This window comes from Pelecanus crispus, chromosome 2 (genome assembly GCF_030463565.1).
Source record: "Pelecanus crispus isolate bPelCri1 chromosome 2, bPelCri1.pri, whole genome shotgun sequence".
Lineage (NCBI taxonomy): Eukaryota > Metazoa > Chordata > Aves > Pelecaniformes > Pelecanidae > Pelecanus > Pelecanus crispus.
The window spans coordinates 75,787,322-75,813,654 of NC_134644.1; the positions used below are offsets into that span (position 1 = coordinate 75,787,322).

At 46.2% G+C, this 26,333-nt stretch overlaps 1 protein-coding gene across 2 annotated transcripts in view; it reads left to right on the forward strand.

The window, feature by feature from the left end:
* The first annotated feature begins 8,461 nt into the window (after positions 1-8,461).
* Positions 8,462-26,333, forward strand: part of GFOD1 (Gfo/Idh/MocA-like oxidoreductase domain containing 1) — a 75,595-nt gene continuing 57,723 nt past the window's right edge. For both annotated transcript variants that reach the window (XM_075705927.1, XM_075705926.1), the window contains exon 1: positions 8,462-8,714. In XM_075705927.1, coding sequence (XP_075562042.1) covers positions 8,462-8,714 — 253 coding nt within the window. The remainder of the gene's footprint in view (positions 8,715-26,333) is intronic.

Sequence of the window (26,333 nt, forward strand, 5' to 3'; positions counted from 1 at the left end):
CAAATCCAGTTAAGTCTAAAGTCTGAGGGTAAATGCTCTAACCCTGGATTTATGAAATGGTTTGTCAATGTGATTAAAGCCAGCCTAGCTTTTCATGGTAAATAATAAAAATTATGCATCTGACAGAGATATTTAGCTGAACATTGCCAGTGATTGCATTGCTGTGTTCAGCACCCTCCTTTGTCTTGTCTCTCGTTAGAACAATAAGAGCACAGTCATACATTTTACAGTGTCCCCCATAGAGTAGATGTGGGACATAGCCCGATGTGTACTGCATTAGATTCGTGATTCCATAATGTCCTTAATAAAGCTGCCCTACTTTCTTTGTTGCTGTGCTTTTCTAATATTAGAAATGCTGAGTGCTATAGCATAGCCTCATTAATATCAAAAAAAATATTCTCCTATTACTAAGCAATCCTCATTCATCCACTTTTGGTCATTTGTCCTACGTTGAAAGGTCACGTGTCCTTAAACATCGGAAAGGTATGTATGCAGCTAGAACACTATCCTGTGCATTACAGGCGAGATGTGTGGCAACTGGAAGCTCCCTGCTGCAGCTCTCACTCTGATGAGAAATCATGAAGTCTTTTCATGAGGCTTTATTTAATAAACCACAGTTGCTGCACCAGTTCCTAAAATACTGGGTATCTGTGTTATTCCTAATGCTTAATGCCTGAAGCCTGATGATGATATACCTAGTTATCTGAGCTGTTAACATACTTTTGAAGAAACAGTCTCCTTTTAAATAAAGTTCCTTTGAAAGAGCATATTTTCACTTCAAGAGGAAGATTAAGCTTTGCTTAAATATTAACAGGAATTTCTGGTGTGGAAATTATCTGTTTATCTTGAGTTGGGAGTCAGTCTCTAGCTGTTATGGTTTCAAAGAACATCTCAAAAATGTAAGCTCATTAAAAGCGGTGCCTGGTTGCCTGCCTCGGTTTGCAGATTTCATCAGAGCCGCTCTCTCCTGTTCGTTTCGGCGGTGATGATTCAGGCCTGGACACCAGAAATCGTTGACTTTTACCGTGCTCCTTTGGGCACACCACAGGATGACCTGTTCTGACTGATGGCAGGCATAGGGCAAGGCAGAAAAGGAAGGGGAAGCCATTAAGCCTGATTTCAAGAAGGAAGTCTCCAGCTTTGAAAAAGCCAAGAAATACCTTTAGCTCTTAGGAGGGAGAGAATTAAAAAAACATCTGATTGTTTCTTTGTTGTAAGGAAACCAGTGCTGCAAGTTTCCGATCCCCTGAAGCACTTGACAGTGTACTCTCCTCGCCCCATGTGGATGGGAACCTGAGGGACCCCACGGATGGACTGGCCTTCCTGCTCCGAGCAGGAGAGGTTACTGGCTTCCTGAGGTTGACAACACTCACCTTCTTCACTATGGACATCATACAGGTTCAATACTTGGCTGGATTGAAGAAAGAACCTCCAGAAAGAACCAAAAGTAATGGTTTTACTATTGCAGATAAAGGAGAATTTGCAAAGAGCCAGTAGCCTAGAAACTGGACTGGACTGAATTTACCCTTTCTGCAAATAAAGAACACATGGTTGACCATTATTGATTTAATGAAGCAAGGTCACAGAGCAGGTATTGCAGGCCAGACTTCAACATGAGCGCATCAGTTCAGTTGGCAAATCTAAAGCCTGAGATGTAACAGCATTACAGTCTTAAAGAGCATGATTTTAAGGGAGCAATTGCTGTGCAGAGGCATGCCAATGTCTGAAAGCAAACTGCACTGCTTGTGCTACTGGTGTACACCTGACTAATGTTTTTCCTCATTGTTTTTTTTTTTTCCTAAATGCATAAAAAAGGAAGACTTGTTGACCTGCATTTATTTGTTTCAATTAAAAATAATCACAGCACCAATCCCGAGCTCCAAATGCATGAGCCATAAATTCAAAATCGAAGTGGAAACAAATGAGGAAGGCTGCCTAGGATCATAGGATCATACTTCAGGCTGGTAGGGACCTCAGTAGGCAATGCAGTAAATACCACTGCCTCAGTACCATTCCCCGCAATAGCCCAGCAGGGGAAAGAGAAGGGTGGCATTTCAGTGTGTCCAGGAAGCTAACAAATCTGGTTTCGGACAGATCATAGGAAAAGTGCAAGTCTCTGTACTGAGTATCATAAAAAAAGTATGTGTAAAGACCAGCAGCCGGACACAAGCCTAGATTAGAAGAGAGCACTCTCCAGAGGCAGTTAGTTGGGTTCATCTATTCCCAGGAGACAGGTACTCCTGGGATTCGGTATCTTCTTACTGCACACGAGGCGTGGGCTTGTTGCAACAGGTAGACAGAAATTCCTGCCTACCCTGCCTGAATGACTGAGTCTTTGTCAAACAGAGCAGGTTTTCTGTTGTGAAACGTAACTGACTTGCAGCATCCTGGAAGGCTGTCCAAATCTGCAGTATTTAACATATCTGACATTTAAAAATTATTCATGCAATAGATATATTTTCCTTTAAAACCTCTTCCATAACTGTCTCTGTTAAGGCTTCTTGCAAGTCGCATTGAAGTCCCAGCTGATGTCAGAGAGAGGACACTTGAGGAGGGGGGGGCGACTGACTGCAGCACGGAGCAGTGCTACATTCCCATATAAAAGGAAGTTTCTACCAAACTGAACCCTTTCAAAACCCACGCTGCATGGGTAGGCTTAGAAGTCTGGAAATCACACGTGCTCACTTTCACGCACTCCTGCATGACTAATAAAGTGATGATTCTCTGCTATTTTCATCCTAAAGTAACATCTCAGCTCCCCTGCAAGTGATGTGCAATGTTCTATTGCTAAAATAATAATCACTTCGGCAGTGGATTACAGCTATTTGCACAGCACTTAACAAGTGTGATATAACACAAACTACTGCTTAGGCTCAAAACCATTTTTCAGAATTAAGAATTTCTATATGACTCATTTACCCTGTTATTTTTTTTTCCCCCCAGCAAAGCACCGATATGAGAATCCCCTTCTCCGCGGGTCTACTTACATATTTCAGCAGCCACGGATTTGCTAAGGTGGCTTGGTAAGCTTTAGCTACTTCTGCCCAGTCCATTGCATTTGTCCAGGGTCTCTGGATGCCTGGCAGGAGCCCAGGCAGAGCAGCAAACGGCCAAGGCAAAGGCACAGAAAGCTAAATTTATTGTGGGCAGGAATCCTGCCTCCTGTGCAGATCCAATACCTGGCATTGTGCTCTAGGTATGTCTCAGGTATGTCTGATTTGCTGAAGGCATGTCAGGGATTTCAGCTGCAGGTGCGTAGCATGCAACACATCTGATGATTCAGTGCCTGCATGTGTGCTGCCTGGTGGGCATATGGGCATATGTTCCTGTCAGGAGGGAATGACTGATGTGAGCTTTAAGCACATATTACACAGTCACGGGGCGTGGTTATACCCGTGCAGCTATGCGCCCATTTCTCCCTTTCATTAAGGGATCCCGTGTCCATCTTTGCTAACAGGTTCTCTACCTGCTTTCTCACCTTATTGAACTGCGACTGATAGAGGCTTAGGAAAACCAGCCAGCCCAAAATTGTGTCTACCAGCTGAGTGCCCCATTTCAGGTGCCTAGTTGCTCTCAAGCACCCCAAAAATGCAGACCCAAGAGAAAACATTGCACTTGTTTTCTCTGAGCCCCATTTCTCCACTTGTGACGTGGGGAATACACACACTTGTCTTCCTTCGTAGGATGTCCACATTATTGAAGAGTGGAAATTGTACCTGTTTAGATCCTTCTCCATGCCTTAGTGAACAGATCACCAATGCCTTCAGAAGTATCTTATTAGTGATGTAGTTTCTTGAGGCCTCGCTGGCTTCCTTTCAGCCCATCCACACTTGGCATACACATCTTCTAAAGAAAGGCTCTGGAAACCGGGAGAGAATAAACTCAGAAAACGTACTGAACAGGCTCAGAGAGCCCAGGTACGGGCACAATTCCCGTTGACCAGAACAAAGAACAGCTGAATATATTATGAACCCTTTGCTAGCACATGTGGTCTACTTTTCTCTAGTTCTCTCCACTGCACTTTGGACCATTTAATACTACAAATGTTAAAGCCGTCCCTGCCTTTAGATCCCAGAGCAAGAACTTCTGTGGGTTGTCTCAGTGGAAATGCATTCAAAGAGACACTAAAATGAAGTGTATGGCTCTTTGCAAGAACAAATTCCTGTCTGCCTGAGAAACTGTCAGTTGTGTGGCATTAGATGTAGAAAAGGACTTGAGCAACTCAGCTCAAACATTGTTTCTCGTGCTGCATACTAAAGCTGTGGATGAGTCAGTATGGCTGAGTGGGAGAACCAGGCAGGTCTGAATCACCACTTTTTCCTCATCTCTGAAGCACTATTATTTCCATGCAAACAATTTCAAGTCTCAGAGCCACAGAAGAAGCCCAGTAGTGGTGATTGCGAACCTGATACCCCAGAAAGAGCCAACTGGTTAATGAAAATTCACAGCTGCTTCATGCTTGAAGACACTGATTTATGTAAAAGGAAATTAGCTAATTAATCTTAAAATCCTGGAACTCGAGAAGTATTTGGAGAGACAGTAAGCTCCATTTCAGGACTTCACTGAAGCTATGTATTATTCAGCTCTTTCCATTGTTGTTCAGACTGATGTATGAGAGGTTTGAGAAAAGTCTGAAAAAGACCAGATTTTCTTTTAAGTACAGGAAAGTAAGAAAGAAACAGTGTGGGATCCTGGTACTCTATCAGGCGGATCTTCATCTTTCTGTTGAGTTCAGCAGGCTCTAGATAGAAACCTCTGCAATATGTGGGAAGACACCTTCACACATTCAGAAAGTAAATTGAGGACCTTTATCTGCTAAGTGTTACCTGTACCTGGAAGACCACCAACTTTCTGTGTTTTACTTACGCCAACAGATAACAAGTATTTGCCTGTCACGTATGCTTGATTGATCCTTTTATACCTGTTTTATATCCTTTTATATCTAGTACTTTCAACTTACTAGCTACTTTAGTAATAATAAAACTAAATACAAAGCTAAATGAAAGTTAGATGAAAATAATTGAATAAAAAGTAAAAAAAAATCAAGGATTTCTGACTTTTATAATCTCAACATTTCTTTAAGAAGAAACCGATATCATTCTACAGAAAGAAATTCATACAATATACGAAATCCGACTGAGAAGAGAGTTTCAAATCTCTGCAAACAACTGTATAAGAATTCTGTAGAAGAGCAATTAAGTTAGGATTTCTCACATAAAGTTGGTGATGTACCTATATGTACATTGTACAGCATAATGACCCGGAGCTGCAAAACTCAACTGAAATATATGAAAGGAACAGAATTGTGACTGCAACACTTTTATTAGTTTCCTGCTGGTTGCTTTCATTTACAGGATTTAGAAACAGAAAAAGGATGTATGAGACTTTTATGGTTTTTTTTCTACATGGAACTTTATGCTAATAACTTATTTCAGTCTAAGAAAAACATCAAGAAAGAACAAAATTATTGTCTCTGTGAGAGAAATCTGTGTGTGTGTGTATTCCTTGAACGAAGCTTTGGAAACCTTAAGAACAAAACACAAGCTCTCCTGACAAGGCTGGCAGGCTTAGAAGTGGAAAGATCTAATATACAGAAGACCAGAGGCTTCGTAGTTCAATACACACAGCCCGGGGAACTTCGGTCCTGGTTAGACACGTCTTCAAAGCAAACCATTTTGCTGCCGCCTTAACCTTTTTTGCTTTGCCCAAAAAATCTTGCCCAGATTTGATAGTACTTCAAGTCAGGAGTAACTGGCAGCACTAGCGATGTGGATTTGAGCACAGATTCTGCTTGCGCTCGCGTTTGCAGTCACCTACATCGCAGTGAGGACATGGTCTGCATTACTGAAAGGCTTGTTGTCTTTGGTCGGCTTCCCTCGGTCCTTCTGGCTGCTCACAAGGACAGGCAAGCGTTGCATGGTGGCCTGATCTCACACAATGAATTGAGACAGAATCACACCCTACCCCAGTACAAATGGTATGGAGTATGTCCCCAAAAGTCCCTGCAACAAATAAGGGGGAACGCAGTGCCACTGCAGATGTGGTGATTCAGATTTGGCGTTGTAATGTGTTCAGAGGTTGATTTGGCTACTGGAGCGCTGAGAGCTAGGTGCCTTTTTCTCAGCTTAACTCTGCAAAGCTATGTCAACCTAACTGGAGAAAAAAATGTATTTTAAAAAGTAAAGCAAGGAAAAATGCTCTCTAGGAAAACAATGGACTTAGCAGAGTGTAATAATGTAATTCCCTAGTCCTTAATTCCCATTTTATATGCCTTAGTGAAAATTTCTCAAAACAATGACCTTACATAGGTCTTCATAGAGTGGCTTGTGCCTACTAAAATAATAAAAACTGTATAATTACTAAAGAGGCACACAGCATCTATTTTTCTTTGACCTTCACATATTTACCCTGTTCCTGTAACCTGGCTACTTTCTTGGGGTTTATTATTATGAACAGATGAGCAAATAAGACAAGACAGACATTCCAAATTGCTCATCCTGGGAACACCCTGTACAAGCAGGTTTGAATGTCTGATGGAGAGCCCCAACACAATCTTTGTATTTTAAGGAAAGGTAATACCCCTGTGGTTATTTGACAAATGGATCTGGATCGTGTTTCAGTTGTCAGAAGCCAAAGAGTATCCATCTCCTTTGCTCCAGCGCTAATAGCGCACGGAAAGCGAAACATGTTTAACTTGCGGCGAGCCTTTCAAGCATCTGTGCTTTTTGTAATAAAGAAGTGTTTGCTGTGAGATGGTGGCAGGAAGAAAACCCCACTTTACAGAGTCTGGGAAAGGAGTGCTGGCTTCTGAGCCTGATTTTTTCGAACACCAGTGGATTACGTTTGCAACATTGTCCCTGGCACTTTTCCAGGAGTCTAATATAGGAAAGGTTTTTAATTTCTTTTGTCTTTTCTTTCCCTTTCCTTTTCCTTTTCCTCCCCCCTTTCCTCTCTTCTCATTCCTTCCTTCCTTTCCTTCCTTCCTCTTCTCTTCCTTTCTCCTAGGAACTGGTAAAAAAGACAATATGTGGAAAAACAACATCTTTATTCTTATCCTTCAGTTGGAATCAGGAAGTTTCATAATTCCTTTTTCTTTTTTTATGAGTGAGGTAGACAGCAGCCCAACTGCATGGCACTCACTGGAGCTTTCAGACCAGCTGATCTGCGCAGAGCCCGGGCGGGCAGAGCTTCACCTCCATGAGAACGAGCTCTGCACGGATCCGTGCGGGACCAAAGGGCGCTGCGGGCCTCGGCCGCTCCTGGGCCCACCCGGCAGCCCTGGGGTCGGTAGGAGCGGGGCTCTGGAGGCCCAGCGTTCAGCCCGGCCAGGGGCAAAGGTGGGAAGGGCAGGAGCTGGCACGGGGCACTGCGGCGGCGCTGGAGGGTTTGCTCTTCGGCAGTGCCGGATTTCGCCGGTCGGTCCTTCCAACGTGAACCAACGCCACCAGCAAAGCCGAAGAGGCTGGTGTTTGTTAGGGGTGCACGCGAGTGACCGACGGTGCGGGATGGGTGGGTGGTGGGCACCTTGGCTGGGCGTGGCGGGGGAGCGCCCCGGGGGGGGCACCAGCCGCGGTCCCTCGTGCTTTGGGACATCGAATTGCTGGAGAGCTGTCACAGGAGGAGACGGACTGAAGGCCAGTGGGCACGACCGGCTCACGCCGGTTTGCCGCTGTGGCCCTCCCAGCTCTCCTGTGCCTTCACCCGGCGTGACCCCCACGGTGCCCCACCACCGCGGCCCTCCCGCGGGAGCAGAGCCGGCTCATCTCCCGTGCCCGGCGGCGCAGGGGGGAGATACCCCCAAACCCAGCCGCCAGGTGGGCGGGGGAACCCCGGCGGGCCCTCGGGCCGCACCTGCGGGGCGGGGGCTGCCGCGGGAGCCCCCCCCAAAACGCGGGGTACGCCGGGCCCCGGGCGGGGCGGCGCCCGGCGGCTCCCAGGGGGCGCCCCTCAGCGCCGGGGCGGGGAAGGGGCGGGGCCGGGGCGGGCGGCAGCCAATGGGGCGGCGGGGGCGGGGCAGGAACAGCCGGGAGGTGACAGCGAGGCCCCGCCCCCCCGGCGGCGAGCGGGCGCCCGCGGCGAAGATGGCAGAGGAGCGGCGCTGAGCTCCGCGCCGCCGCTTCCCCCCCGCCGCCCCGCACTTGTTGGCCGCCTCCGCCGGGGGAGGGCGGTTGCCGCTGCCCACCCCGTCCGTCCGTCCGTCTGTCCGTCCGTCCGTCCAGGGAGGGCAACGCCGGCGCCTCCGCGGAGGTGTGTGTGATGGTGCGGGCATGGCAGGGCAGCCGGCGGCCGCGGCGCTGCTGAGGCGGGGGGCGGCTGGTCCCGGCCCCGGCGGCGGCGGCGGCAGCAGCAGCAGCCGCCAGCGGGGGCTGCCTCCCTCTCCCGCCCGGCGCTGAGGGAAGGAGGGAGCGCCTCGTCGTGCCGTGCCGCCCGCCTCGCCTCGCCCCTCGCCGCCGCAGCCGCCATGCTGCCCGGGGTGGGGGTGTTCGGCACCGGCCTGACGGCGCGGGTGATCGTGCCGCTGCTGAAGGCGGAGGGCTTCGCCGTGAAGGCGCTGTGGGGCCGCACGCCCGAGGAGGCGGAGGAGCTGGCCAAGGAGATGAGCGTCCCCTTCTACACCAGCCGCATCGACGAGGTGCTGCTGCACCAGGACGTCGACTTGGTCTGCGTCAACTTGCCGCCGCCGCTCACCCGGCAGGTCGCCGTCAAGACCCTGGGTAAGTGGGGGGGGGGGCACCCCGCTCCGGGCTTCGTGGTCGCCGCGGGCTGAATGAAGCGCAGCCCCGCCTTCAGCGCCGAGTTCCCCCCCCCCCCCGGCTTTGCTCCCCCACCCCGCTTCGCCGTTCAATTTGGAGAGGGGCTGGCCCAGCCGCCGGCGCTCCCCGCTGTGGCAGGCGGAGGGGCGGCGGGGGATGGCGCTGCGGCAGCCCGCCGTGGCACCCCGCAGCCCCGGCCCTCGCCGCTGCCCGCCGGTGCGGTCGCTGGCAGCGGGCAGCCGCCCCTCCGGGCTGCTCGGGGCCAGCCCGGGCAGGGCCGGGCCTGACACACCAGCGGGGGAGGGGAGGGAGCAGGTGTCATCCCTCTGAGGGTGCGAAGGAGAAAGTCGGGGTAAAAAGGAGAGAAAGAATCACCCGGCCTGCGTTCGGCCGGCGGTTTCCATAGGCGCCTGGCAGGGGAGCGGGGAGCTGGGCATCGCTCCCGCCTCGGGGGCACCCACGCCGCTCGGGGGGCCGGGGGTGCCCCCGGCCGCCAGCTGCAGCCCGGAGGGGGGGTGGGCAGGAAACGGCGGCAGCAGAGGAAACGCTTTTACACCCCGGGCTTAATTAAGATCGCGTACAAAGGGAAGGAGGGACTGAGAAAGTCGGCTTGCACAGTTGTAAGCTGCTCTGGTTTCAGGCGTGCAGCAATGGGCCGCTTTCTCCTAGGTGAGCGTAAGGCCGGGCTCTGCCCTTTCAGCTTCGGGGGCTCTGGTCCTTAAGCACTTGCTTTCCGATGGATTTTAGTGGGAGTCGCCTCCGGAGTAAGGAAGCCTTAATTTGTCCCTGCAGACATGGTGGGAAAGGGTAAACGTGAGGGGAAAATGCCGTGAGTCATCTTTGTTGCAGAGCGTGTTGAGGTTGACAAGTCAGGGTGGCTGGTTTGGCTCTGGGGCTGCAGCCATGTGGGCCGATGGCTATCGCTTTCAGCCTCATAAATGTGTGTGGCATGTCGTAGCGTTACATTGCTACTAGCGTACTCGTTAGAATTAGTTACCATTCAAACGCTGCTAATATCGCAGCCAGTTAGTGTCTTCCGCCTTTAAAATTAATCAATGAAGGGCATGGAGGCAGTACCTAAAAAACCTTAAGTATAGTGTAGGCATTTGTCTGGAAACCTTGCTCAGCGTTGCTTTCTGTACTTGGAAATCCTTGTCTTTGAGTCAGAGAATTTGTCTCTTACAATATACTTTCGACTTCTTCCTCAAGATACACCACTTGCACCAGAAGCCTGACTTGCTTGCCAGAACGATGCGCGAATGGATTTGTAATGTAGAATGCATATCCTGCAAAGTGTAAATAAAAGACAGGATCAAGGTAACAAGGCTTCACATTTGACACACACGAATTTGGTGACAATTGTGTCAGTTTTCCTGTGACACACTTTTCCTGCAGGTGTTGCTTTTGGAAGTGTCCCAGCTTGCCTGTGGTCCTGGAGGTAGAGTCCTGCAAGGTTTCAGGCAGACTGCGGGCATCTGGTGCAAGAACAAAATTTCTGAAATAACAACGAAGCGCAATTGGTATGATTTTTCTGGAGGGCTTAAAGTAATATTGCATTTTGGCCCTCTCTGAATATTTGCAGCTAAAGAAGACAAAAAAAAAAAATGTTCCTGAACATGTGCTGAATTTATGAATGATGTTGACGATTGGTATAGCTGAGATGTTACTGATAACTTGCTGATGCAGTCTGTTAGCAACAGAGTGGTGGTGGTGGGGAAATTGTTTTCTCTCTATTCATTAGTATTGTACTGTTCTCAGTTCCCTTTCACCTCTAGTTAATTTGGTTTCCCCCCCGTTCCCCAATGTTAGTTATTTGCATCGTGCAGCGATAGTAAAACGTGTGAAAATGCATGGAATGGTCATTAAGTAGGGATGAAACACGTTACAAGGTAATAATATGCAATAATGTGATAAATTATTTTTAGTGTATTACTTTAAAGGATTATTATTTACAGAAATATCTCTTGGGCTATAAATAGCTCTTTCCCCAGTTATCTTGGAGTTAAACATTTACTGTTTGGCTGTTTTGGTTTTTTTTGTTTGTTTGTTTGGTTTTTTTTAAAATTCAGGCACTGGATCTCTGAAAGTTCTTGCCTGTTCATACAGGTGCAAACATGGGGCTACAGCAGCGGTTCCTGAACTGCTGAGGTGAATACCTCCCTGCTGGCAGCTCCTTCTCCTGGTCCTGCTTGTGCTTCATGGCTTGGGAGCTGCTGTGCCTGAGAGTGATCATTTTGCTTTAATCACTGAATGTTCTGTTTGGAGGGGAGGAGTGCAATTCCATTTATCAAGTGGGGTTTTCAAAAGCCTCTGGTAAGCAGGGGCAATGTTGTATAGATTGAGGAAGACAGAAGCTGGAAAAACATTCTGTACCATGGTAAGGAAAAGATGTGATGTGGGTCTTACTTTTTTTTTTTTCTCCCAACTTGATTTTTTGTGTTTATTCTTCCCCTCTTGAGATTTCACACAAGAAACATACGCAGTAGCTAGTGATAGGCCATACACAGGGGTACCAGAGGTTTTACTCGTAGATGGAGGCTTCAGGAGGACTAAACATGATGCCCTGCATTGCAGCAAAAAAGGTTGTGAAAGGCATGAGTTACTCGTTAACACACACCCGGTCTGGCTTCCATATGAGGGGAGGCATATCTGGCCTGGGAAGAGATGAGGACCAACTTTTCTTTTGTACCCGTATTTTATTTTAAATTGGCTTGTTGCCCAAACCTGTGCTTTTCATTTGGGGAAGTTTCATTATTAAAAAGTAAAAGCCCGGGGAAGCAGTTGGTGGTGTTTCCATTGCCAGTCTAGAACTGTGTTTACACTGTGAATTTGCAGCGTGTTCAAATCCACTCTGGCCTATTTCTGATGCGAACTCTGGAGATGAAGGTGGCGTGAAACAGGTGTCCCTGCAGCTGTGTTTAATTCGGACCACGCAATGGGAAAAACTCAGTTGCTTTGTTTTCACTGGTATGTCTGACATGTAGATGTATTGCTGCTTTAAACATATTTTTGGCATGGTGGCCTGCCAACCGCTATTAAAACACAAATGTGTGAATACGTGCCCCAGCTGAGGAAGTTCCCAAACTGTGGCTTCCTGGAAGCAGGGTGGGGAGAGAAAATGAGAGAAATATGGTTGTTAACTTTTCTTCTAAGCCTCTGCTGCTCATCTCTGTTAGAAACAGGATCCTGAGCTGGGTCTCGCTCTGTATGGCAGTTTTCTTAGGAGCTAGGCCAATGTTGGGCAAGTCTCTGGAACGGACCAAGTTCAAGAGAGAATTGGAAACTAGGCTGGTTTGGATGATGACCAAAAGCACGAATAAAACCTGTGGCGTTTTATGTGAAATACGCTGATGGCCTCTGTCACTTCTGCGTGAAAGGAATCAAATTCCCTGTTCGCTTCTACAAAATGGGGCTGATCGACCCTTTCTCTTTCCTGCCTCTGCTCTATCCAGCTTGCTTAGGAGCTCTTTTGTTTACTGCTGTTTGTACTCGTTCCCTGTAGTTGTGGCTGCTGGGCACTTGCATAATGCAAAACTAATGTCCCGACTGACTTGCTGCTTGGTGGTCAAGAAAGATCAATGGCTGAGTATTTGGGTAAGCATAGAAAACAGTCCTAGTGTTGAATAAAGGCATTTTCCCTTCTCACTGAGCTGAAAAGTTTGGCATGTTTGCTAGAAGTGGTCTGCTTTTCCCCTGTCCGCATGCGTTGGCAATACAGTTGTATAGAGTCTACACACAGAGATGTGTTTGCATACAGGGGCAAAATATGTCACCAGAGTTCTTATTTGTGCTCAGCATCAGAGTTGCTGGCACAGGCAATGTGACCCTCCACCTAGTTCAAAATTGTCAACGCATGACTTTTCACAGCATAATCCCTCCCCCTTGTTCAATGCAATATGACATTCTTCAGATCCTGACTTAAATGGTTGCCCAGTGTGACTAAATAGCTGCCACATCAGGTGAAGTGATTTACTGCAGGTGGTGCTGAGGGGTCCTTGATGACATTTCATCTCCAAGTTGAAGGGGAAGTCACAGCTGTTTCTGAGTTTCTGGTCCTGTTGGTGCTTGACTCAAGTCAACTCGGCTAAAGGGAACTTATTCCTGAGGTTCATGTGAATGTTTCTGGGGAGCAAATGTTTTGCTTTTGGGAAGAGTGAAGTGCCAGATGTTTTTTTAAAGCAAGTCTCTGGAGATGTCACCCTTAATTCTATTTACAGTGGTTTTGCTTACTCCTTAATCTTAAGTTAAGGACAGGAACACTGGGCCATGTGCTGAATATTCACTGCACATGTTCACAACCATGTCTACATAGTATTACTTTTTAAAATGTTTATATTGTAGTAGTGCATGGTAGGAGTCCATTCTGCCTGGGGACTATACAGAGTATGACTTCCTCAGCCGTCCAGTGGTCGTTCCTCTTAAGGAGCACTTAAATTTGTTTGCTGACCAGTGCTGCTTCTATACTTGATTGTGGTCATGAGGGAGCATCTTTATTTAGAGAGAAACATAAATGGGACCGCTCAGATCCTTAACTTCCTACCCCTTCCTGGGAATCATGGGCATCGCACAGGCTTGCAGTACGGGCCTGCTGTCCAGAAGGTGTTTGTTAGAACCCCTTGTTAAAGCACTGACAGCTTATCTCTGGATCATCCCCTGAAGTGGGAGGAAGATCAGCTATAGTGAAGTAATTCACAGATCTGATGCAATCTCTGATTAATTTCTACATTTCTCTGCACCCATGCAAATCAGGCAGAGGTTACAGGGTTGTAGCAGTGGATAGAACTTGGTCCAGAGTTTGTAAAGTGGTTAGGATCCTTTGGGATGAGATGCTCTATTAAGGGAAAACATTATCATGATTATTTATTATTAATAGCAATGTAATATCTGTCCTGCAATATTGAGTTTAAATTTGACCTAACAGCAGTGACTTTCAGCAGAACACGCTCTTATACTTGGAAGGCGGATGACTTTGCGGCATATTAAATGTGAATTATGGTCATCTTATTGTAAAAGAAAAAGTCAGATGAAGTGCTGTCTATCTTTAATCAGCAGAGCTAGCAAAGGCTATGATGCCTTTTTTTGCACATATTAGAAAGTCAGTCCAAAGAGCCTGCTGGCAGTTGGCTGCAAGTCGTCTTCCGACTTGAGTGATGATGGTATACCACAGAAAATGGCACCTTGCTTTTCCATTGACCTTTTTCTTTCAGTACTGCAGACCTTTAATTCCGGTGTTATTCCTGTAAAACTTCTACAGAGATACTACGGGATTGGGCCTCTGAGACAGTTAGGGGGAAGAGCGCTGTTCAGGTACTGTTTAAAAACTAAACAAATAAAAAACCCAGACACGCCCCCCCACCCCTTGCTTCCTTCTGGCCTTCAAATCAAAGGTGTGTTTTCATTTTTCCCAATTGTCCTCTTCTGTCTGAAAGCAACTGCTAGTTCTGTTGTTGCCGTGGTGGCCTAGGTTGGGAGCCTGGTATGGACCGGACTTGGGATGCTGGGGCACTGAGCTCGTACCATGGTGACGCACCGAAATTTGCCTAGACTTAGGAACAGCCAGTTGTGATTGAAGCGGTTGCATTAAGCTGCGTTAGGCATGAACGCCGTCATTGCAATCCTGTATCCAGTTGGGTCAGTTTGTGTTGCTGCAGTTTCCTCCGTACTGTTTTAAAATAGAGTGCCCGGCCTCAGGGATCCCAAAAAGGCTGCAAGGATGAGTTGCGGTGTTGCTGTCTCCGGACCAGTGTGGGCAGCTGAAGCAGGACGGGCTGAACCTCTTGACAACTGCTGCGGGTCTAATCTGTGCCCACTCAGCCAGAGGCCATAGCACTGTGGAAAGTAGCAGTGCTCTTGGTTTAGGCAGTTACCATCCTCTGTCAGAGGTTACTGTGCCCGGTAGGTGAGTTGGCTGAAACAAATGTATGCCCAAGCCCTCAGCTGCCCTGCTTCTCCCTGTCTTTTAAATGGCAAAACGCGATGCCGGAGCACGGACACCCTCCTTCCAGTCAGCTGCCAGGGGCTCGGACCTTCGGTGCAGGAGCAGTGAAGGAAGCGAGAGTGGCGGTGGCCTCTGCTGCTGTGGGTGGTTGATCTGTCACACTTTGGTAGGCAGAGCCCATAGTCAGGATGGTGATATTTTGATGAGAAATCCGACTGTCTCCTAAATAGACAAGTCAGAGGTGTTTTTGTGGGTGGGTGGCTTTTTTTTTTTTTTTTAAGATCTTCATGCAGGCAAGTCCTTATGGCCTTTATCTGTTCCGCTGCACTTTGAATGCCATTCTTCTTGCGCTATTCTGGTCTTACATTGGTGTTAGCAATGGTGACAAATACAGCTATTTTTTCTACCGTTTGTGGTACTGGAAAAACTCAGCTATTCAAAGACTAGTGCACGCTAGTGCTGTTTCCAGCACAGGTCTTTCCAGGGCATCTTTGTCAGCATTACCAGCAATGTACTGGCATTAGCAATGCTGTAAGACCTTGATTTGGTGTTGAAAATGGCTGAAAGAGCTAGGTAGCTCTCTTAGATGTGGCTTCTTGTGTGGCTGACGAAGATTTTACTAATATGGTTTTAACTAGGAAAGGGCTGGAAATAGTAAAATAATCTCCCATGAACAAAGCAGGCATGTCTGGTCTCGTGGCTGTGCTAGTGAGGCTCACCTTTTGTGTTTCTCTTGCTGGCACAGTTGGTAGAGTGGATATCACGTAGACAGCGTCTCGTGCAACTATTTTTTTGGGCGAGCCATTTTTTGTTTAGTTGGCTTACCTGCTGTTCTAAACTAAAGGCTGCTAACAATTGAAAACAAATGCATTGTGAAGACACTTTTTTTAATTCAAGTGGTAGCTCAACTTTTTGCACAGTTAATTCAAATTACAGAAAAATGGTGTTCTTATTTCACTTACAAGAGGATCGTAAAACCATGTCTGCACACAAAATGCACCGAGATTTTTAAAATGGGACAGGTGTGCCATGGATGCTGTTACACAAACAGAAGATGTGTAGTATAGCTTCCTTCTATGAGAAGATGAGAGAAGGTCCTGATAAAAGGTGTCTTTATATTGTTAGAGCTGTGCCTAGGCTAAGTGTTGTAATTATTTAACTTCTGGAGTAAATTATTGCATCCCTAACTGGTAGGGCTGTATAACATGGAAAGCAGCGGAAAACAGATCTTTTATTATTATTATTCTTTCTTGCATAGCTTTGTGCCTTCATTCTGACATCTTGTGGCCACTGTGACACCTGCTGTGGTACTGAGCTGTCTGATCCCTCTTCAACAGACCTTCCCTCCATGACTTTCTGTCTTGTTGCTGGCTGTTGGGACTTGTGCTGCTGAGTGCTCAGTGGTATAGGTAAAGGACAGTGGACTTTGAGTGGGAGCTCTGCAGATGAAGGACTTGTGTCCTGCTTCTTTTGTTCCACGTTTTGGAAGAATATTAAATAACAGGGGATTTAAGGAAGAATGTGTAGAAAGGAAAATATGTTAGACTAAATTTTTAAGCTTCCTGCTGTTGCCTATTTTATCTCTCCATTTTTTTTTTTTCCTTTTTCCTTTTCCCCTTAAAGACCTCTCATGCCCAGGATTGATACTACATGGCAGAGATTTGCTGTGTGACTCCAGACATGGATAGTCAAGCACAGCCACTGATGGAGTCAGGGTAAAAAAATCTGCAAGATGCTAAATACTTTGTTCTGTCCACTTTTGTTTGAGAACTAGGTAAATTGTGTTGAAGCATATTACAGCTTACTGTCCTTTTCTTTGTAAGTGCAGTAGATTTTGTCCATTTAGCAATAGTGGCAGCAAAGCACTGAGGATGAAAATGGAGTTAAATTTCTAGGAGGGCCAAGGTTGGTGTTTTTCACAGGCCACTGCAATGCAACAACGCCCTTCACTGTTAATATCAGTTTGCCACAGCATTATCCGGAGTTGCTACAAATTGTTCTGGTTTCCTCAAACCACCAAAGCAGAAGCGTTTACCCTACTGCTTTTTGTTTATTATTCATATAATAAACTCTTAGCTCATAAAAGTGAGCTGTCAAAGTCAGGGACTTAATTTACAAGGTCGGGGTGCGTGCAGGTAACAAAAATTATTTCAGGTCTTAAGTCTTGATTTAAACAAATTGATTTAAATGGCTGTGTAATTAAACAGGAGCAATCCCTTGTGTAGGTCCCCTAAATTGATTCAAGGCCCGGTCTGCACATAGATTTTTGTCCCAGGGTAATTATGACTACAAGGGGTATGATTTCTTTAATGTAATAATTGCTGCGTGGCCATTAGAAGTCCAGCTGGTGTGACTCCTGGAGTGAATGCTGTTCCACTGGCATAGTGGCATCTGTATTTGGTACAGGTTATTCCTGTTCCTGTGCAGGCATAAATCGTCGGTTGTATGTATATTCGGAGCGTTCAGCTGGTACAAATGTGTCCATGTTACTGGTGTAGTCCAGCCCTAGATGTATTGGTACAGCTCTACTCTGCATAAAGGTGGTTGATCTATTAATTTAGGTGGTTTATTGCTGTGGACACTGGGAGGAATCCCGTTTGGCTTTTCTGTCACTGAGGTTAGAGGCCTTTGTGTAAAAGTCCCCAAAAGGTCTAAAGAGTTTTTCCGTGCTTGTTCAGGAGCTGGCTATGCTGAAAACGTGGTGGTGAAGAGCAGAGGAGGCTGGGCCTTGCTGCACTGCACAGCTGGCACCGAGCACCAGTGTCAGACAAGACTCATGCACCTGGGAAGTGTGAGCATAATTATCCCCGAGCACCGTGGATGCCTCTTAAGGCTGCACTTCCAGGTGGTGGAACTGCTGTCCAGGATAGTGTAAACACCGGATCTTATTAATACATAGGTCTGCAATCTGACCCACAGGGTAACAGGGATTTTAGGGAATTGTGGAGGATAAGAATTTACCCCCCGCTTCTTTGGAAACAGATAATAGCATCCTTCGTTTTAGCGCAGCCAGGGCTAATGATGAAAGTTATTTATCAGGTCTAACTCCTAAGTATGAGCATGGTGAAGAGCACAGAAAATGAGAACACGGTGTCAGGAACTTGGTTGGTAGTAATATAAGACTAAACACAATGATTTAACACAGGGACTAAAATTACTTTCATCATTTGCTGCTGTGCCAGAGTTTAACCTTAGGGTGAAAAACCAGTGCCTTCAATTCCATCGCAGCAGCAGTCACAGCTTCACTGAAGCAGATGGGGGTGAAAAAAAGGTAGCAACTTTGTTTTGCATTTGATGTTTCCATGGCTTTTATCACCAATAAAGACCGTTGTTTTGGCACTTCCTTGCAGTGAATGTTTGGCAGTCTTTAGCTCTTCCATCTGGCCATTTTTTGCCAGGAAATGCCCAGAAGGGAGGTCATGGTAGAATTAAGTACTGTCTCTAGGGTACTGGGCTTCACATGGCTAATGAGAAGCCTTAATATAGAGAGCTTTTCAAAATCCAAATAGGGTCAAGCAAGGAGAGAGAACTATAAAATAGTAGCTATCCTTTTTGAGCTGGAGTGACATTCCTTAAAACTGTGAAACTAAAGGCTATGCTGAGCACTCAGAATTCTTTCTCTTGGTGTCTATATATATGCATTACATATCATTCCATATATGTACAAAAATTAAAAATACAATATTAAGGTGAAAAATATATAAATTAAAAATTCCTGGAAGTCCCTCCCCTTCCTTCACTTCCTCAGCCCATAAAAGACAATGCAACTGTTACTGTTTCATGTGGGGATAGGAAAGGGGAGAGAGAATAGCTCAGAGAGCGTCTGGAACAGTTGCAGCCAAGCTCATGCACATTAAAGTAAATTCCAGAAACGTGCCTGAAAGATGCATGTAAAAGCTCAGATTCTGATCTCACTTGCTCCACTGTAAATGCAAGTAAAGCTCTACTGGATCAAAGGAAATAGTTGAAATTTACAGTGATGTTACTGAGAACATTTTGTGGCACAAAAGAAAAACTAACCACGCAGAAGGAGAGGAGCCTGGCGTTGCAGATCTCTGTCCTCTCAGCAAAGGCATCTCTGTCAATTTAGGAGATGATTGGTGGGAGTCTTGGGACGCAGTTCTGCAAATCTTTGTTTACTTCAGTAGTCTCCTTGAAGGCAAAATCCTAGATTCCTTATAGGGAATATTTGTCAGGCATAGTAATTCCTGTAAGTAGGGGTTTGCTTGCAAACTGTTTTTGCACCAGTTCATCAAAAAAAATCCAAAGATATAGCTACATCTGTGCAATTCCGCAGTTCAATACGGTTGTGCTTGTATAACATGTTACGGCAGCATGTCTGCAGGAATAAAAAATAAGATGGAAAATATTTGGAGGAGAGGTGCTTAGAAACATTAGCCATACCCTACAAAAGTCTATCGCTAAATGAGCGTGATGGAGCTTGCAGAACTCTTTTGTGACTTGCTGCTTGCTTTGAAGGAACTTAACAATTTAGTGTTGTGAAAGATGCTTCGTGGTTAAACAGCATGAGATGCCCTGATAAAGACTTATTTCTTGGTCAGAGCACTCCCTGAGACTAGCTTGTGGAAACAAGATACAGTGCTATCCAAATACGTGAGAAGGTGTCCTGAATTTTGTATCCTTGATTAACAGGCAGGGCTCATTATTCGTGTTGCTGAAGAATTCTGCTTAAAAATCTGTGTCATGAGATGCTTGGTTTGTAGGGGTGACATCTTTGCTAGACTAGCCAAAGTACATTTGGACATGGTCTATGACTATTGTCATAGCCTGAGAGAACCATGGACCTGAAATGTAATTCTGACTATAATTTTTACTGGACCCCACCATCTAACCATTAGGAAAAAATACTTTCACACATTGTATGCCTAAAATGAGGAAAGTCTATGTTCACAAGCCATCTTGCTTCTATCTGGTAAATGCTGATCTGTTTGCTTGTGAGATTCGATGCTAGCTAGCAGATTTATTTATGCCTTTGATAATAGTGCTGTCTCACAGCTCTTCATATAAATTTAATTGTGTTGGTACTGTGTTTGTCCTCGTTTGAAATTGCAGATTTGTTCACATAGGTGAAGGTGATCCTTCACAGGGCCTGCTGTGCACAGATGTTTCAGCAGCTGCTGAGACCACACCTGCTGCCATCTGTGTGCAGAGAGACCTGACCCCTTATGTGTCAGGTGGGGACAAAATTGTTGCATTATACCCTTGGTGTGTGTTTGAGACTTCTGTCCGCTCTAAGCAGGAGTGGCATGATGAGAACAGGCTTGAGGATTTCTGTCCTGAGCTTTCATTCTTCGTAACATAGGTTGTGTATTTTACTTAGGTTGCACGCACTTGCCTTCCTGAAGCTGGTTTCATCTTTCAGGGCTCCCAAAACTACAGATTGCGGATGGGGGAGCACAGGGGGATTAAGAGGCTTGCTGAAGCTTGTGTAGGAAACCGGTGACAGGGACAGAAGCTGGGTCCTCTGATGCCTGCTCTTCTCTTTCCCTGCGGCACCCGCTGTGGCTGAATGCTGTTGAGTGGATGGCGATAGTGACAAATGTGTCTGAGCTGCTGGAAGACGACTGATCTCTGCCACTCTGGCCAGGGGTTTTCCCTGGATGGTTGTGCAGGCGGTCTAGAACCAGGGTGGGAAGAGAGGAGTGAGGACAGTGCAGGGAAACCTGATTCCCAGTTGAAAATAAGCTCTACGCTCCTCTTGTGGATGTCCCTTTTTAATGCATACAGGGCAGCTTGTGAAGGAATTGCAAGGACTGTTGGAGGGACTCCCTTCTCTGGGGAAGATTCATGGCTGAGTTTGAGTGATCCGTGTCTGTCAAGTTTGAGGATTGTATCTGGCACTGAATATTCTGTGGGTTTTTAACACAAGTAACTTGTCTTTCCAGTGTTGGAGCTTTATTTAACAGACGCTGCAAAAATCTTAAGCCAGTTTGCCAGTGAACCAGTGATGGCTCAGCAGCTGGGAGACTTGTGTATTTTTTTTTTTTAATGAAGTATGGAATTTGTCTTTAGTGTATGTTATGGCTCTCTGCATGCTGGGAAACCCTTTCCTTTAGCAAATGCGCAGGGCCTTTCCGTGCTGACTGGAGCAATTGCCTTTTTGGAAGACATACAATAGCATACGCATAAGTAATGTTAGTTGCAAATACAACCTTGAGCATCGGCTTAAGCTGATGGGAGCAAGTTCAGATTTGCAGCTGCTGTTAGGAGGTGCTCAAGTGTAAAAAAGATACTTAATATCAGGTCTGGACATTATTTTTTCAGTCCTGTAGACTGCTTGCCTAGGGCCTCCTGCATCGGGCGTAATCATCCAAGAGCGCTGGGTGAAAGCGAGCAGGGTGCTGGTAGCTGCTGGAGCTGTTATGTACCATCTCAGCATAATTGTGCTTATAAGGAATTTGCACTAGATGGAATTGCACTGTACGGGGCCATGTGTGATGTCTTTCCTTTTCTGCATTTTAGTGCGTTTCACCAAGTCGGTAAATAGGCGGGGTATTTGAAAACATTTCCTTCGCTTGGTGCTCAAAAGAAATTTGTGGGGTGGTGCTCTACACGCTGAATTGGATTTTGGCAAATCATTAAAAGTTCCCTTGAAGAGTCTTAAGCGTAATGCAATAAGTGTGATATTAACTGGCCTTGTGAGCTCTTCAGCATAATGAACAAGGGGTGGATTTTGAGGCTTTTGCTTACTTTGGGGACGAATTACTCTCACATCTCCTTTCACTGAAAAGGATGCATCAAAGAGTTAATAGTAGGTTAACTGCACTGTAAGGTTAACTTGATAGCATAGAAGTATAAGAAACTGTTTTTTGGGTTTGTTTTTTTTTTTTTTCTACTAAAGAATGTGTTTTACCAAGGCATTGAGGACATGGCTTTGGCCCTCTATTTGAGAGGACTGCGTGTTTTCAGAGTCTTCCTAGCAGATAGTATCCATGCTGATGAAGTTTCCTGGTTGGAAGTGTCAGGTGTTTGCACTGCAGCTCTGGACCAGAGCAAGGATGACTGATATTTCTAGTTTTTATAACTGTCTGTCTGATCTAAGTATGCTAGCCTAAATTCTGTGTGGATTGTGTGGTGCTTACAGCTGGGAACTGAGTGTAGGAACCAAGCAGATCATATGGATTATACTCTTGTGATTGTAATGAGTGTGAATATACACATATATTCCTCATCTGTGTATCAAAAAATCTCTAGAACAAACTTTGGATGGGCTTGTGCTGTGGCAATAGACTTGTGAAGTTGCTACAACTGTTACTGCAGGAAAAACTGAGTATCGTATTCTTCAAGTCCTGCCAGCAAATAAAAATATATGAATTTGCAATTGAGTATTGCTCACAGAATACATATCTCTAGTAGTAAGATGATCTTTTCAGTCTCTTTCTGTCTTCTTCTCTTCGTCTATGCTTTTATTCCTGGGCTTGCCTGGCACTGTAAAGCCTGTTAGGGCCTGAAACTAATATGAGGGAAATTAAAGGTGTGAGTAATTGTGCAACTTCAAATGCAAATGATCACAGAAACAGTGGGTGTAATTTCGGGGGGGGGGGGGAGGGGAGAGGGGGCTGCAGAGAAAGAGAAGTCAGAAAATCAGCTTCAGACTAAGATAGACTCTGTAGCTCTAATTGGAGAACTGTGTACCATGAGCCTCTGTTCTGATTTAATGCAGCTGTGCTATCCCAGTCTCTAAACCTGTAATTACAAGACTATGAGAGATGGATTGATGTGGACAGTGGTTAGGATATTAATTAAAATACCATGGATGATATGGGGAACAATATGCCTTATGTGCTTTATTTAAAGGAAATGGAGAATAATTCATTCAGTATGACATGAGTTGTCAATCTTGGGGGGGTTCTGTCGTCATCTTTTGAAGGTTCAAGCAACTGTAAATTGCTTCACAGGGTGGAGGATAGTGGAAATTTAGGCCCCTAAGTCAAAACAAGGTATTTATAGTCAAATGTTCATTTTGGTAGGATTAAACTACTTTCAACTGGCCTGTTGCTTTTCAGACATGCAAGCCAGAAAAAAGACCTGTGTGGAGTAATCTGAGATTTACCCCTAGATTTCCTAGAATAATTTAATCTCATGTGTTCATGCTGGTATCTCCCTGTGTGCTCATGCAACTCAAACTCTTTCCCACAAAAATATGGATGCAGTTGGTTTTCCTCATTCCTCCTTGGGATTAAATTACACAGAGGTGGAACAGGTGAAGAACACTTTAGGCAGCTGGGGACAGGAGTCCATGTGTCTCTGGTTCCCAGTTTCACAGATCCTATAGCCCTTAACACAGCTGTGAAAATCCTTTTCTCCTGTGCTTTTTCACATCTCCCATGAGAGGTTTTACAGAACTCTGTTGATAGCTGCAGGTGTCAGAGCCCATTGATTTGAAGCACATCAACAGTGGTGAATGTTCGGAGGCAGTGTTAGGTTGCAGGGTTCTTCCAGAAAGTGAGATGTCATTTTGATTAGGGGAGGAGGAGGGAGGTGGATGTGCTGTAAAGTCTTGCCAGTCCTCACCTCAGGCGTGTTGCATGCTGTTGTCCTTGTGGATTGCCTCAGTACAGCAGTGGGTGTTTTGGGTTAAGCGCAGGAAGGAGGCAGTGTAGGACCCCTAGGCACCTCGCCCCTCTCTCCGTTGGTGAAAAGCGGTGGAATAGTTGCAGTTGTCATGTAGGCAGTCAGTTCGTTAGCCATCAGTGCAGAGATGACTTTTACTTGGTGGGAGGCACCCAGGAAGACTCAAGCAGATTTGCTTTCAAGGTCAAGTGCTAAAAGACCCACAGCCCCGAAGAACTCAACTGTCTCTGAAATTTTTGGTCATTCAAAAGCTTCCAAATTTGGCCAATGAGTTTGATCAGTATTAAGAGTGTGTCAGGGCTCCTAGGCATGACCCTAAGTGAACTTCCATGTGCTTAAAACCTAAAGACTTGAAAGCATTCTGATTTGCTACTGGCAGAAAGTCATCTGTTGGAAGCTGCTTTCTGTCCAGCAGTTATTGTTTTCTCCAAAACTCCCAAAGAAACTGGTCATCTACTGAATACAGCATTACAAGAAATGGAAAGCCAAACCCATTCGCTTGCATTGTCTTGGCACTTCTGTGAGGTTGAAAAAAGTGGCCAGACTAAGGTGGTGTGTGGTTTTGGTTTTTTTTTTTTTAAACAAATACTTTATTTGTAGTGTAGTGTTTGCTTTATGGCTGGTGCCTTGTTGCCAGGTTTCAACTCGGAGCAGTTTTTATGGTTAAGCTGTAAACACTGGGAGTGGGTTAAAGAGAGTGGAATTTGTGATGGAAATGTGCAGCAGGCCATAGCCGTGCCATGCCGCTGTCTGCACAGCAGCAAGCTTTAGGCAAATTGGACAGTATTGTATCGCTTTCTGCGTGGCTGGTTTTCTTACATTGGGTGGCTTGCATTTGGCTTGTTACCTTCATTTGGAAGCAGTGCCAAAAAAGGAGACTTATGAGGGGAGGAGTAACATGGGCTGTTGAGTGGTTGAAGTCCTGGATTAGGGGTAGAAATGACCTAAGTCTTCCCTGTGCCCCCCTTTGCAAGAGCCAGATGCTTGCTGCAGGTTCCTTGAATTTCACCGCAGTGTGGCAAGCCATGCCCAGCTTTGTGTGAAGCCTCGTGTTGAAAATGCGTAGCGTTCTTTGGCATTTCTTGTCTTTGAAAATGCACGCTTGAAAACACCAGATAACATTTGCCTGGGAGAGGAGGATGTATTTCAGTGAAATGATAAGAAGGGAGGGGCTGCTCTTGGGAGCCTGAGCATGCGACACCTCCCTGGTTAGAAACGGGGAAAATAGATGAATACAGAAAGTAGGAAAGCACCCGTGACGCTGACAAATTTGGCCCAAGGAAACCAGCTGAATAAAGGCCGGCAGGGGAGGGGATGGGAGAGAGCCAGAGCACGAGGGAGTGAGTGTTTAATGCAGCAGGCTGTGCTGCCGTGACTGGGCTTGCAAAAAACGGAAGGGGAAAGAGAGCGTAGCTGGGTGGTTGTGGCTGTGACTCTCAAACTCCCTGCCTGCTCCCCCTCTTGCCAGCCGTGGGCTGCGTTCACCACCTCCCTCCCGCTGCTGGGCTGTGGGCTCCTTCTCCAGAAGGCACTGGGCAGCAGTTGCCCCTGGATGTGCTGGGGGGGCTGCTGTGGTGGTGGTGGGGTCCCTGCCAGCAAGACGCAGCTGGGAGGAGAGGGCTGAGGCAGGACCTGGAGTGGTTTGCATTGCACTGGGAAAGGGTGAACCGGGAGGGATGCTGGGTGGGACGGGAAGGAAGACATCGTTGATTTCAGTGGGAGCAGTAACATCTCCAGCACCTTATGAGTTGCAGTGAATTAATGAACCCTCCTTGGAAGTGAAAGTGCTAGCCATACACTTGAGTGGTGAGAAAGGTTAAAGAAGCGTCTTCCCTTTCCTGTCTTCAAGCTAGCTTGACTTTGTCAAGATGCTCTCCCTGTGGAGGTGAACTTTATAGACCAAGACTGCGAGCAGAAAAATAAAGCAACCTGTCTGGCACTGCTAGCTCAACACTGAGTTGCCAAGCCATATTCTGGTCAGGCAGAAAATGCTTTGGGCACCAAATGCAGCAGCTTACTGAGAACATCGCTGTAGGGGTGAAGGATGGAAAGTTAGCCTTCCTTTAGAAGAACAGGAAGGCAAAGAGAAGTTAAGCACAGTTACAGGTTTTTGTTTAATAAACAGAGGTGGTGAATCACTGTTCATCAATAAGCCATGAGACATTTGATAAGAGCCTTTTTGAGTAACTTCAGAAGTTTTTGCCAAGCACAGTAAGGTCTGCTTGAAGTGACCTGTGATGTGTCTGCGTGTGGCGTAGCCTCACGTACTTTCAGTATGTGAGCTGTCGTCTTCCCAAGTTGCTTGCTGAAATGCATTATAGACAAGCAGTCAGTGTCACCTAGCCTGAATTCAACCTGTGTGTAGAAAATGGGTAAAAGTATGTTTAAAAATCTTGACTTTGGGGTTTTTGGGGAGGGCCTACAGGACAAAGCTTTCCTCCTGTGCTCTGGGAAGGGAACAGTGCTGGTCAGAGCTCTGTCAAGGCTTGCTCTTGGTTGCTGCTGTGTCACAACCCTGCATCCGCCTTGTTTTGCTGATGCCACCTAGCTCCTGTTAGCGAGGGCCTGTAAAGATAGATATGCGTTAGCCTGACCTGCAATATGATGCTGTCTGGTTTGGCAGTGGTTCGCCTGCAGCGTATTTCAGTTGTGTGGCAAGAATTATGGTTAGGTGAGCACAAACTTATTTGCTGTTGTGTTTGGAGTTAAATGCCTCAATGGTAAAAAAGATGCTGTTAACAGCATCCCTGCAGCCTCCTTTGTTGTTGAGACACAGGCTGAACTTCCCTAGTGCATGCAATACCTGAGCATACTCCTGGCAGCCCCAGGAGTCCCCAGCCAGTGGCTTGTAGGCAACAAACTGCATGTGGGTGTCTTCAGAGTGATCTGTAGCTCTGCCATGCCCAGGTGGAGAAGGGTGGCAAACTAAGCGGTGCTTTTATTTGCTCAGCATTGTTTCTTCTGGGTCAGGCAAGGCTTGAGACTATTCCTTGGCTACATGCACAGGGTTTTGTGTCTGGAGGGGGAGGAGAGGGGAGGAAGAAGGA